Source organism: Solanum pennellii, chromosome 11 (assembly GCF_001406875.1).
Source record: "Solanum pennellii chromosome 11, SPENNV200".
NCBI classification, from domain to species: domain Eukaryota; kingdom Viridiplantae; phylum Streptophyta; class Magnoliopsida; order Solanales; family Solanaceae; genus Solanum; species Solanum pennellii.
In genome coordinates this window covers 7,198,271-7,212,344 of record NC_028647.1, presented here as the reverse complement: position 1 = coordinate 7,212,344, position 14,074 = coordinate 7,198,271, and the positions used below count along the sequence as shown (strand labels likewise).

At 32.2% G+C, this 14,074-nt stretch overlaps 1 protein-coding gene, 1 long non-coding RNA gene and 2 other non-coding genes across 6 annotated transcripts; 3 read left to right on the top strand and 1 right to left on the bottom strand.

The window, feature by feature from the left end:
- Positions 1–1,708: 1,708 nt before the first annotated feature.
- On the top strand, positions 1,709–1,803 carry TRNAY-GUA. The gene is made up of 2 exons: positions 1,709–1,745; positions 1,768–1,803. It is a non-coding gene; the product is annotated as a tRNA-Tyr (tRNA).
- Positions 1,804–2,880: 1,077 nt separating this feature from the next.
- On the bottom strand, positions 2,881–2,953 carry TRNAR-UCU. Its single transcript has one exon. It is a non-coding gene; the product is annotated as a tRNA-Arg (tRNA).
- Positions 2,954–3,300: 347 nt separating this feature from the next.
- LOC114074937 lies at positions 3,301–5,759 on the top strand. The gene is made up of 3 exons (XR_003575319.1): positions 3,301–3,905; positions 4,150–4,447; positions 5,364–5,759. It is a non-coding gene; the product is annotated as an uncharacterized LOC114074937 (long non-coding RNA).
- Positions 5,760–7,411: 1,652 nt separating this feature from the next.
- On the top strand, positions 7,412–11,973 carry LOC107002908 (fluoride export protein 2). 3 transcript variants are annotated; one of them, XM_015201115.1, is made up of 7 exons: positions 7,412–7,693; positions 8,971–9,350; positions 9,437–9,514; positions 9,861–9,959; positions 10,620–10,812; positions 10,952–11,370; positions 11,463–11,973. In XM_015201115.1, the coding sequence occupies exons 2-7, from the start codon at positions 8,994–8,996 to the stop codon at positions 11,679–11,681; spliced, it is 1,365 nt and encodes a 454-aa protein (XP_015056601.1). In that variant the 5' UTR covers positions 7,412–7,693; positions 8,971–8,993; the 3' UTR covers positions 11,682–11,973. The 3 variants fall into 3 exon arrangements, with proteins under 3 accessions (XP_015056601.1, XP_015056599.1, XP_027768983.1); XM_015201113.1 differs by having other exon boundaries at positions 8,959–9,350; XM_027913182.1 differs by lacking the exon at positions 7,412–7,693 and adding an exon at positions 8,163–8,396 and having other exon boundaries at positions 8,959–9,350.
- The last annotated feature ends 2,101 nt before the right edge of the window (positions 11,974–14,074 follow it).

The following is a 14,074-nucleotide window of genomic DNA, read 5'->3' as shown; positions in this document are numbered from 1 at the left end:
ATTATATACTCATTATAATAAGGATAGCTAATAAAAATAACAAAGTTGTCGACTTTTTTATTTTTTAAAAACTATCAAATAAAGCAATTAAGTGTACCAAACTAATATATTCAAGAAAGAAATTAAGATTGACGAGAATATGCGAAGTTTCTGATTTTTTACCCGCCAAACTTCTTCGAGAGTAATTTTACACATGCTTTTTTCAAATTCTAAAGTAATCTCCAAAAATATATCAAATTTAAAAACATCATTGAGTTCTAATAGTAATTCAATTAAAGAACATGATAATACATTAAAAAAACTTATCTGGAGGTTTTCAAATCATTATGAAAACATATTTATTCAGATTCTTCAACAGTGTCGAATTCTTTAAAATTAGAATAATTTAAAAAATTCAATACAAGAACGAGGTCTGACAGATAAAAAAATCGAGAAGTCCGCATACTCCCGCCAGTCTTATTTTTTTCTTGAAAATATCAGCTAGGGTACACTTAATTATTTTATCTGATAGTTTTAAAAAATAAAAATAATTGACGGCTTTGTTATTTTATTTTTAAAATGAGTATATAATTTAAAGGATAAATTACCTATATACACATCTTTATTTTCCATAATTTCTATTATTCCCTATCATTTAAAAATATTTCTAAAATCCCTCTTTTTCCTTTCAAACCCATTGTTCCAGATACATAAAATTATACACGTTTTTCATTCTATTTTTACTCCTTATTTCACTCCCTCAACCTCTTCCTATTTTCACTCACTCTATCTCTTCCTATTTTCACTCCCTCAATCTTTACCTCCTTCATTTTTCAATTTTCAGATTTAATTTTCTCTATTTTCAGTAATATCTCTCCACAATTTTTTTCAAAAAAACTCAAGTTTTCGCTTTACAATTTTTTCCAAAGAATTATCGGATTCTCCTCCATTTTCACCTTCACAATATGCATAAGGGAAAGGTGAAAGAGATGATGTATTCATATTGTTTCCTGCAAAAAAAATCAGTTTTAGGAGATTCTTTTTTGCTAGTGAAACTACATTATGAAATGAAAAGAAGTAGTCTCTACTAGATGTATCATTTTATCATGTATCAAGTGTTGTCGTGCCACGGAATGAATCGAGGAACTAAGGAAAAAATAATAGGGATAGAAGGTAATTTAGGTTTTACACTATGGTATTTATGTAAGTTATACTAACATAATTTAGTTACTATTTGCTATCAACTTACAATCATAATTATGTGACCCAAACAATAAGAAATAAAGAAATATTACTAGTATTAATTATTTTTTTTGTACATTTCTCGTTGACCATGGAACGAGAAAGAGAGAAAATTCAACGACGTTAATAGGGTTTAAAATAAAAAAAGATCTAGCTTCCTCACGAGCAAATTGTCCCTTCTGGTTTTTTTAAAAAAGATTGATAGGCCGTTTATGCTTTTATGAAGAAAAAAATGATCCTTCTGGTTACTCTTTATATTCACTTTTAATTGTCATGTTATGCTTTTAAAAAATTAATTTAATTAATTTTAAAAATTAAATTAGATTACATCAACTCGAGAAATATATAAAAGATAAAAGTGAATAAACTATTATGAAATGGAGAAAATAAAATATACATAGCTTACACTATTAGCCTACTCATAAGGATTACTCATAAAGAGAGTAATTATTAGTTAAACATTTTTGTTTGACTAATAAAGCAGCAACCGACCTTAGCTCAGTTGGTAGAGCGGAAGACTGTAGTTGGTGAAAAGCCTGGCAGATAATCTTTAGGTCGCTGGTTCGAATCCGGCAGGTCGGATTTTTTTATGTTTTTTTCTATCTACAACACGAAAAAATATAATCTCGTATCGTAAGTAGGTCTTAATTGTTGTTGTTTTTATACTTTTTTTTATCTACACAATGTTAACATGTATAATCCCGTATCATATATTGATCTTATATTTATTTTTCTTACCTACATAATATCAATATGTATAATCTCGTATTGTATGCGGATCTTAATTTTTGCTGGGAGCTAGAGATGCATGTTTATATTTTTCGACATGTAATATATGTGAATAAATAGAAACGTTGCACTTCATTCTCTAGTAGCCTAGGATGAGATTTGCAAGACTACCAAATCTCCCCATTCCAAAAATTTAAGACGTTCACTTTAGATTATTTCAATTTCATTTATTATTATTTTTAATTATGAGTTCAAAATTCATGATTTATTGAAGTTTTTAGAACTTTTTACATAAAATATAATATACGTAGCATCTCTCCTAGTGTCAATATAATTCACAACAATTTTCAAATTGCATTTCAATACATTTACAAGGTGGTTGCAGAAACATGACATTGCCTAAAAAATACTTTTATATATTTCATTGCTTAAAACGAAAGAAAAAGAGTTATATTTATCTTTTCCCTATCAAAAAAATGCATATAAGCCTCTGTTGTATTATCATATGATATATCACTATTAACATAAACCATCTACGAACACTACCAAAAATACTTTTAGAAAGCAATAAATTATTGACAATAACTTAAATAATGTGCGTGTTGATCTTTAGCAGCAATTAATAATCTTATTTTATTCTTTGCCATACCTTTTTATGGTGGTTCTATCTAGTATTCATACCCTACTTTTCTTATATGTTTATCATTTGAATTCATATTGATGTATGACATTATATAATGACTAAAACGGTAATAATCCATACCCTACTTTTCTTATATGTTTATCATTCAAATTCATATTGATGTATGACATTATATAACGACAAAAACGGTAACGATCCTATCAAATATTGTATTTGTTAAAATAATACGATATATTGTAAAACAATATGTATTCAGACGTCATAAAAAAATATTGACAAAAGAAGTTCACGCCCAGTGGGACTCGAACCCACAATCGCTTGATTAGAAGTCAAGCGCCTTATCCATTAGGCCATGGGCGCTGTTGTATGTTAATATAACAAAAGCTTAAAATATTATAGCTTAAAAATTATTTGAAGGATATAATACATTAAATTAATAAAACACAAAAAAATCAAAACTAGCAAGAATTAACTGACACTACTACAATACAGTTGACAAGAATAAATATGCAGACAAATATTTAAAAAGAAAGGACTATCATGCTTAACACTATGATGTAGGAATGCTAACTCATGACTCATTTACTTTATCTTGAACACTCATTTATCCTTTTTTTTTTCTCATTCAATATTTAATATTCATATTAGAGCATAATTAAATTTTAATTCGCTCGGAAAAGTCTCACATTGTGAGGTGTGTGTATGAGGGGTTGGGGGGAGGGGGGAGGTGTAAAACAATCCTTAAGAAAGAGACTCAAATTCAAAACCTCTTAGTTACGGATGTGGAAGTTCCCTCCTCTAAAAATGAGCGTATGTAGGCATGAGGAGAATTTTCTCAAACATGTTGGGAGATTATAAAGAATGATATATGGTTGACGATGATGGCTTTCGGTGGTGGTGAAATAACAAAATATATTTCTCACATGAATGTAGTTTTAGTTCCCAAGAATAAGAATATCAGTAAATTTTTAGATTTTAATGTAGTTTTAGTTCCCAAGAATAAGAATATCAGTAAATTTTTAGATTTAAGACCTATCAGCTTGAGCTCTTTTGCTAATAAAATTCTATCAAAGGTACTGCATGAAAGAATAATTCCGTTCTCCTTGATATTATCTCAAAGAATCAGACGGGCTTTATGAAAAGAAAAAGTATTGCTGAAAATGTTTTACTAGCACAAGAGATAATTAGAGACACAAACTACCATAATATTGTGGCGAAGTTGGACATGACTAAAGCGTATGATATGGTGTCATGAATATTTTTTATTCAAGTTATGAGAAGATTTGAATTTGATGAGAGAATTATCGATATGGTATGGAGATTGATATCTAATAACTTATACTCCATATTAATTAATGATCAATCTTTTGACTTTTTAATCCTCTAGGGGAGGTGATCCCCTTTCTCCACTTTGTTCATCATCACAACATAGGTATTAGCTAGAAGTCTTAATATGTTAAATGAGGATTCAGAATTCAAAAGATTTGAGATGCATAAATGGAGTAGAGAGATTAATCATTTTTCTTATGCATATGATACAATCCTTTTTTTGTCAGGGCATAAGAGGTCAATGAAATGAATGATGAAGATTTTGAGGAGATATGAACACGTGTCAGGGCAACTCATAAATCTAAACAGAGGCTATGTATATCTGCATGAGAAGGGTTTCTCAATTTGTTTGTCAGAGGATTAAAAGAACTACTGGAGTCTCACAAAGTGTCTTTCCTTTTACATATCTTGGATGCCCAACTTTTTCTAACGGGAGGAAAAAAAATCATATTTTAAAGAGCTGATAAAGAAAGTTGCCTAAAGAGTGATGGGATGAAAGAATCAACTTTTGACTTATAAAGGAAGGTATGTTTTTATAGCTCATGTTTTACGATCAATGCCTATTCATCTTATGTCGACAATGAATCCTCCTAAGGGCATAATAAATCAGATTCATAAAATTATGACAAAGTTGTCACATATGAGGAATAAAAGGGAAACACCGAATTTCTTGGAAAACACTGTGTTTACCAAAATCAAAGGGAGGGGTGAATTTTAGATCGATGTATGATGTATTAGATGCTCTATTTGCTAAATTATGGTGAATATTCAGAACATCCATCAATTCTGTGTGGAGTAAATTTATGTAGGAAAAATATTGTAAAAAATGGCATCCAATAATGTCACAAAGACATGGGGCATCTCATGTATGGATAAAGATGATCAGAATTAAAGAAGAAGTGTAATATAACATCTGGTGGCAACTAAAATCAGAAAAGGCTAGCTTTTGATATGATAACTGGACAAAATAAGGGGTTTTGTACTATGTGAAGGAAAATATAAGGGAAGAGAAGGAGGTGGAGGTGAAAAATTTTGTTGTAGAAGATCAATGGGATAGGAGGAAACTACTACAATATATTTTTAAAGAAATAACTGATCACATTGTGAGTTTCATCTCTCCGATAGTGAATACAGGAAATCAGGATAAAAAATATTGGTGAATGGGCAATCAACAGGGTTCTTTTTCAGTTAAATCAACTTGAAATTTAATGAAAAAGAAAATGGAGAAGAGAAAAACATAACTTGTCTTTTAAGATTAATTTCTTTTTATAAAGGGCGTGAAAAGGGGGGATTGTCACAGATGACAATCTAACAAGAATACAAATTAACATTGTTTCCAAATGTTAGTGTTGTGAGATACAACAAATGAAAACAATGTTACATTTTCTCCCAACATTTTTCATTGCCCAAAAACTTTGAAAGCATTTTGCTTCATGTGCAGGTTTGGACACAGAAGGAAGAATTTTGATGCAGATGATCAAGAGTTGGTCCTATGTGAAAGCTCCTACAAAGCTCAAACATATTTTTAGAGGTATTTCAACTCTCATAATGTGGAATTTGTGGAAGAGAAGAAACCATATCAAACATAAAGGTCGGTCCACCTTTGAAGGGTTCGTTCAACAAGTGAAAAAGAGCATTTAATTAAAGGTGATGGTTAACAATTAAGAGTTCAAAACAACTACAAAATCTTGACATGAAATAGTGAAAATAATAGGAGCTTATTAACCAAGGATTTACTATCAAATTGTACAACAAAATTTATCGGAGTAAGATCAATTAAATTATATTTCCTCCGATTAAAAAAGAATGACCTCCTTTCCTTTTTAGTTTGTTTCAAAGAGAATGATCTCTTTATTTTTTTGGTTATAATTTTCCACGTGGCATGTTTAAGGCCACAAGATTAAAGGACAATTTTGTACATTTAACATAACTTTAATTTAGGACCACATGATCAAAAGTCTTCATCATTTTCTTAAACTCCGTGCCAAGTCAAACTAGACCATTCTTTGTGAAACGGAGGGAGTAATACAGATGGTGGGAGAAAAAAAATTCAGGAGAGAGTGCACATGGTTTCTGGATAAGAAACAGAACTGGAGGCCTCATTTATGCACAAGCGAAAAGAATTGGTATTGCTACGAATATAAAAATAAAGGCAAGAGCAATACAGGAGACCTTAAAGTTTAGTGCAAGAAAGAGTGCAGAACATGGTTATTGAATCTGATTTACTCACTCTAAAGAACATTATTCAACAGACATAGAGAGTACCATGAAAAATTGCAGAAATCATGGATGAGAGAAGTACAACAACAAAATGTTGCACATGGAGGACAATCAAATTACGGATTCTTTAGATAATCTAATAATCATTAGCATAGACAAAAAGAAATTCAGAGAGTTAGCGAAATCACCAACAGCATAAAATGCATCACTAATATTGACAAAACACAGACGTCATCTATCAGGATAGAAATAAAACAAATAAAATCACATGACAGGTTAGAATCAAGTTCTTAATCTGAAAGAGCAAAGCTCTTGCTAATATACATTAGCACGTAAAAACTTTCATCGAACAAGCAGGGTACAACATCATCTCTAACAAGCAAGCATGGAGGTCACTTGACACCAGAGCAAAAGAGCGCTTGAAGCACAAAGTCAACTAGAACAGTTCAAAGAAGGGAAAGAAAAGAAAGTAAGATCAGATATAAAATCGGGAAGTGCAAGCGTAAAGAAGAGGAGGAGGAACATGTCTTCATATTGCACACTTCGGATAGATACCTCCAAGATTTCCACGCACTGGTGTTCACAGACAAAGGCAACCACTAATCAAATATCAAGAAATGAAAAATGAGGCGATAAAAAAGAAGGAAGAAGAGTTACCTCTCAGTAGTGAAAGTTTTTGCGTGATCTGCACAAAGTGGAGGAAGGGTGGAACAAGAAGGAAGCAAACCCGTAGGAGAAGACGACGAAGCTGGAGGTTCCGAGGACTGCCAGAAGGAAGCATATGGATGACAAGGACAAAAAAGGAAAGTGAGAATGAGACGAAAGATTATAGGATTACTTTCCTAAACGTAGATAGAGAGATAGGCTGGGTTGGATCGGATATTTTATAGCCTTTTATGTGGCTTATTGTAACTTATTTTACTTGTCAATTAATAAAATGGCCATGGGCCAACAATAATTTGACCTAAAAAATAAAATAAATTAATAGTTATCCGTCATATAACACAATGTAATTCACATACTCAAATTTCTACAAATATAAATAATATTATATACAATACGTAGATTATTTCTCATAACGCATCGTATCGGACAACCCTTTTAAAATATATGTGTGCAGTGTGTCACCACAAATTCAATTATAATTTAGGTCCTATTTTTTTTGCCTTGATTTTATTTGAGGAGTATAATATTGTTTTTGAAGAAACAATCAAAGCCAAAATGATTTTGTGCCGTGTGTGATAGGTACCAAAAAAAGTGTCAATTTTCTAAAGTCTTTTCTTTTGTCGCAATCACTTTTCTCTTATCAAAAATTAAAATAAATAAAAAGCAGAGGCTAACATGAATGCCGTTTTGTCAATCACCACAAGAGCCACCATCAATGCTCCATATCTCATCCTTCCTCAATTCCCAAAAAGGTCAAAACCATAACAATAAAATAATAATTTCATCCTCCCAAAATCTCTTCAAACAGGGTTTTTGGGTTTGGATTTTTTTTTTCTCTTTTCAAAATAATTGCATCTCTATCGACTCATACTTCTTCGATTCAAGGTATGAACTTATCTTTATTAATGAATGGTTAAATTCACTTTATTGTTTTCCATTCCGCAGGTTGTTCCGTTAGTGGAGAACATAAATTAATTACTTTATAATATTATGTGAGGATGCAATTGGCTGTAGAACTTTGACAAGATTTTTCTTCACTTTTTGCCTTTATGCCTTTGCTTAAAAAGTTACCAACCATGCAATTTGTCATTGGGTCCACTTAATTTGTACATAACCATTGTTTTCTTTGCTCCTAAACAAATGGGTCCATGCCTAAATTGTTGAAAATTGATTTTGTAATGATTTATGATTGATGTTCAAATAATGAAGTAATTAATATATATTTCAATCAAGTTTTGTCATAGTAGTTGTTAGAGGTAGGTGGAATCAAAATGTTTAGTAACATCTGGGAGAATTATTGCACATGTATTATGTATTACAAGACCTCTTTTTTGACAATAGCTAAGTTGAAAATGTCCTTTAGGAAGAAGACAAGGTTGAACTTCCAAGTTAATAGTGCATTATCTTGCTTCTTGGATTGTAGTTCTTGCTTTTGGTATTTATCGTGTTTGAATTATCGCACTCTTCTTATTCATTTCCTATAGGATTTGCACTGCTTCCCTTGTTAGTTACTATGTTTTTTCCCCACTGTTTTCTTACTCTTGAGAGTCTTTCGGAAACAGCCTCTCTACCTCGAGGTAGTGGTAAGGTATGTGTACACTTTCACTGGGTATGTTGTTGGAGGAGGAGTAAACTGTTCTTTGTTAAATTGTTACTGCACAAGTTTCCTGTTTTTCAAGGGGAGTTGATCTATGAAGTTGTTGCTCTCCTCTTGTTTATTTATCGATTTGTTGAGAACAATATGCAGAAAGTGATTTGAATCAAGTTTATGTTGGTCCCTTTTTATTTATGATGAATTTATTTAGCAAAACTATCTAGACGACTTTTCATGATAGAAGATCTGAATAAAAATGTGAATGGAGTTTTTCCAAAATTAGAAGAAGCTTTCAGCAGTTTTACTCAAGTTTCCAATTGTCTTGATGATTAAGTGTTTTTCTCCTGATATTTTGAGTGGTTGTGTTGTCATGGCCGGATATATTACTTTATTTCATAGTTTGACATCATACGAATATTTTAAGTAGATAGCATCACTTGTTTCATGCTATTTGTAAGCTTCCACACATGGAGTAGTTGGCTATGAATCATTTGTTAATGCAATGATATGCATCATTAGTTTACCTTGTCAGTTGACTAAACATAAAAGTTTTTAGCTTCTTCAATAGGAATGAAGTTCTGGTGAAGGATCATGGATTGTGAGAATAAGGATTCTGAGCTTAGAAAATTCGGATCATCTCGCACAAGCAGTGCCAGTTCTTCTCTCAGGAGGCGTTCGTTGAGTTTATCACTTTCTCTTCCTAAACATCTGAATGACGATGATGATGAAAATGAATCTGTATCAGAAGCAGGAGATATCGGGGATCGTGAACTTCAAAGCAATAGGTACAGTGGGAGTGGCAGGCTAAGATTAATCGGTGAAAATGCACCAGAACATGGAGTGGTTGTTCCCATTTCAGAGGACACGATGTTGGGGTCCAATGCTGTGAGTAGTGTTACTCCAGTATCCCCGATAAAATTAATCTCTCAACCCGATCATAAAAAGAATGTGAGTATGGTTATATTGCCTGTAAGCTTATTCTATGTATTCCAATCTTTCTTCTCCAGTTCTGACAAGCCGTGATCTTCATGCAGGATGAAAAAACAGAGGTGCCATGGGTTTTGGAGTATACTTCATGCCTCTTGTTTCTAGCTGTATTTGGTATATTGGGGGTAATGTACAATGTTTTTTATTTCGAGTCCAGTAAATATTTAATGGTCATCGATGCCTTTACTTTGCATAGTACATTTTTGCCTTCCCAAATAGAAGGGGAAGTATGGTATTTTGTCAATGTCCAGAGCTATATATGCTGTCGTGTAGGACCATCATTTTTTTTTGGTGATTGGCTTGTTAGAAAGTCCATTTGTACCTTTTCTTGTGTTCGCTTGCTGTATGATTATATCTTTGTGTTTTTTTCTAGAATACTAGAAATCAACTTTGTACTTATTTGAAAATTGCGAAAATAGCACCAGAAGGTAGTGCGACTTTACAGGGATCTGATTACGTAATAGTCTGCAGGTTTTGCTGAGGTATGGTCTCCAAAAATTATTTGGACCAGGAATAGTTGGTGCCACAAGTGATCATAGTTATATGTATCTGGACCTGCCTTCTAACATGGTATAGCATTCTTTTTTTTTAACTTCTGTATTTGTTTATCTGCTTCATGCAACAAGCAAAATATATGAATGGGCGGGATTTAGTTAAAAACATGGAAATTTACCCAGGTTACAAGAGATCAAATATATACTGCCTGTTTCTGCAGTGTAGCAATATCAATTTAATTTTCCTGTTTATCATGTTGTTCTGACTTCTCTGATGCTACGAAATATTGTTATTTGAAGGAGTCGGGAAAACATTCATTCGATGAGTGCAAGTTGGAGGAATTCTCACAATATGTTGAATATTTGATGTAGTTGCTCTTAGTTTAGAAGATATTATTAAACATATTCCGCTCTAGAATAGAATGAAGTGTAACATATCATACAAACCTGATGTTTATTTACACCTTGCCGAATATATCGGAATAGTGGTAAGTTTTATAGGGTTATCATGCTTGTTGAATGGAAACATGGTTATTCCGCTCTAGAATATATTCATATGTAATTGCAATCATTTGTTTGTTTATACTTCTCTACATTCTTGATCAGCAAGGTCTTAGCTTGATATATGCTCAACCAAGAACATGCGGTTTTGGCATTTTCATATGTCTCTTGTAACTCATTTCTGCCAATTGTATTTGTTATTTGACCTCATACAATTTATTTTTACCTGCTAAAGGTCGGTTCGTTCTTGATGGGTTGGTTTGGTGTGGTCTTTAAAGAGGACATTTCCAGAATTTCAAGTCAATTAGCAATTGGATTGTCAACTGGTTTTCTAGGAAGCCTTACTACTTTCAGTGGTTGGAACCAAAAGATGCTCGAGCTTAGTGTTGAAGGGCAGTGGGTTTTTGTAGTTCTTGGCTATCTTCTAGGTATATGCTATTTTTGTGCTGGTGTTGGTACAACGTCATAAAAGTTTTTTTTTCCTTTTTAACTCTTGCTTGTTTTTTCAGAGGAGCCATCATGTCCTTTTTTTTTAACTTACTATTGTTATGCTACAAACTCTCGTAGGTTTATTTCTTGTTGCCTACTCAATCATATTTGGAACTGAGACTGCGAAAGGTGCCAATTGGCTCTACAGAAGAGCCAATATGAATTCATCCAACTCAGGCACCGACTACCATTGGAGAGTAGATAGCTGTAAGCGCCATTTAATTGTTATATTCTTTCTACTACTCATTCTAGCATCGCTATGGGGTATGAGCATAGGACTGGAGGTACATGAATTCAGCAGCGGCAGCCCAAAAGCACAGTTGTGGCTGGCCTGCATAGTTGGTCCATTTGGTGTGTGGATCAGGTGGTTCTTAGCACGACTAAATGGACGTGGCTTAGGAAAATCAGGCCTGCTCAAATGGGTGCCCTTCGGTACTTTGATTGCCAATGTATCTGCAGCTTGTGTCATGGCAGCACTTGCGACCTTGAAGAAAGCAGTAAGTTTACTTGTATTTCTTTTAACATAAAGGCTTCATGCCATAATCTCACTGTATTAAGGTTAATTGTATGTGTATTTTCTAATGTTTAGGTCAACACAGAGACATGTGATACTGTTGCTTCTGGTATCCAGTTTGGTCTATTGGGTTGTTTAAGTACAGTTTCCACTTTCATTGCTGAATTTCATGCAATGAGAGGAAGCAAGTATCCATGGAGAGCATATGTGTACGCTTTGTGTACAATGCTTATATCATTCGTCTTGGGGACACTTACATACTCGGTGCCTGTCTGGGTTGAAAATTTCAACTAGAGTATCAAATATACACGATCAATCGCTGATATATATATATATATATATATATATGTCCTGGCGAATACAATAGTAGTTGTTTCCAAGCTCCAAAGAAACAACAAGAGATGCAAGAGAATATTGCAAAATTGGAAATGAAAATTTTGAGGTAATGAATTAATTTATTAAGTGCACATATTAAGGAGGTAACTTGTCAAGTTGTATTAACAAATTGTTGTATCTTCATTGTAGCTCAATTGACCTAAACATTTATAGTTATTTTTTTAAAATGGGCTATTTTTGTACTTCCTAATTCATATTTTCTTTTTGATAAATATCACTTTTATTAGTTGGGAAAATTATGTGGCTAAGCAAACTTTATACTATTTGATTACTCATCATAGTTGTAGTTTGCTAAAATTATCACTCGCGACTAACATTATACATTAATTACGTGGGCTGATTTCGAGTTTTTATAATTAGTCCTTGTATATGTATGATCAGCCAGGATATACAAATACATATGTATAATATACAATTGTTTAACCTATATATATATACAATTCACCTCTCTACCCTCTCTCACTCGCCTCTCTTCTCCCTCACTCAATCTCGGTCGCCTCTTTCCTCCATCTCTCAATCTCGCTTGCCATATATACAAATCCATATGTATAATTACAATTATATATATATAGAATTTACCTCTTTCCCACTCTCTGCCCTCTCTATCTCCTCTCTCCTCCCTCTCTCACCTCTCTACTCTCTCTCCCAATATCTCTTGGCATATATGCAAATACATATGTATAATATACAATTATCTAATCAATATACCTATACAATTCACCTTTCTCTCACTTTTTTTCCCCTCTTTCTCGCCTCTCTCCTCCATATAACATGTAGCTACGAATTGTAATTATCAAATTATAACTATGGAGAGTCATTAGGCTATTTTTAAGTGGCTATATGTGAAAGTTCCCCTTAGTAGTTTGTGATTTGATCATTGATATAATATGATTAGGTATATATAAGTTTTCATCAACTTATAATTTTGATCTCTCAAATTAGTGGAACTGGAAAATTTAATGAAATAGTAATTTTTGTTACTATTCAGAATTAGAAAATAAATTATTAAAAATGAAACACTAGCAATATTAATCACCCGATAAATTTGAGGTGTTATTGGCATAAGAATCTGATAGCGTGACTATCCAAAATCAAATATAAGAAATTCTAAGAATCATCAATGGACATTATATTGAGATGAAAAAATTTCCTCTATGTCATCTCCCTCTCTCAACTAAATTATCATCCTTTATCTCGTTCTCCATCTCAATTATTCCAATATGCATATATTGATTCTCAACTTAATTAATATATAGTAACTATATGAAAATTCTAAGTACTAATTCAGTTCACTTCTTCGGTTGTCATTCAATTTTCTTTTTTTTAATTGAAACTTTACCTATTATAATAAGTAACATTTTGTGGAAGTTATTCATTTAATATAATAAAAAATAATGACAAAAAATTCAATACCATCTTGTTAGGTCAGCATGTGTAATTTTTTCGATAGGCTGAATGTTAGGGAAAATATAGTTCTCGTTATCTTTTGCATAGAATATAATGTAACTAATTAGTAGTGATTTATTTATATGAATGAGCTATTCTAAGTTTTAACAAAACATTAATCACTTATGTCAATGTACGACGTAGATTCTTGTTATCAATTTTTTTTTGGTTAATATGTATATTTGAGTAGCATAACTTAAAATTTTAGAATATTACACAAAATAATCGTATTGAAAATTTCTTAAATAAAAAATATCAAACAATGAGAATTTTTTTCCGTTTCATGAAAATTTTACACTTCTTTTTATATTTTTTCGGAAAAAAGCACAAGTACCCCTCAACCTATGTCTGAAATCCAGAGACACACTTATACTATGGTAAGGCCTTATTACCCCATGAACTTATTATATAAGTAATTTTCTACCCCTTTTCGGCCTACGTGACACTATCTTGAAAAAAAAAGTCAACTAGCATTGGGCCCACAAGATATTGCCACGTAGGCCGAAAAGGGGTAGAAAATTATTAGTGAAATAAGTTCAGTGATAATAGGAGCTTAGTATAGTATAAGTGTGTCTCTGAAATTTCGGACATAGATTGAGGGGTATTTGTGCATTATCCCTATTTTTTCAGGTGCATATTTGAATTGGTGAATACTTGTCTTGTTCAAATTTAAAGTCTAAATTGATAACTACTAGAAAAGGCCTCGCTTAATATGGTAAGAAGTATTTCAAACACCCACAAATTTTGGAATCAATTAAAATCATTATTTTTGTTTATGTTTTTTGTAATTGTAACACACCGGAGTTGGAAAGTTGAGACAAAAGAAAAATGCAGAAAACTCTCTG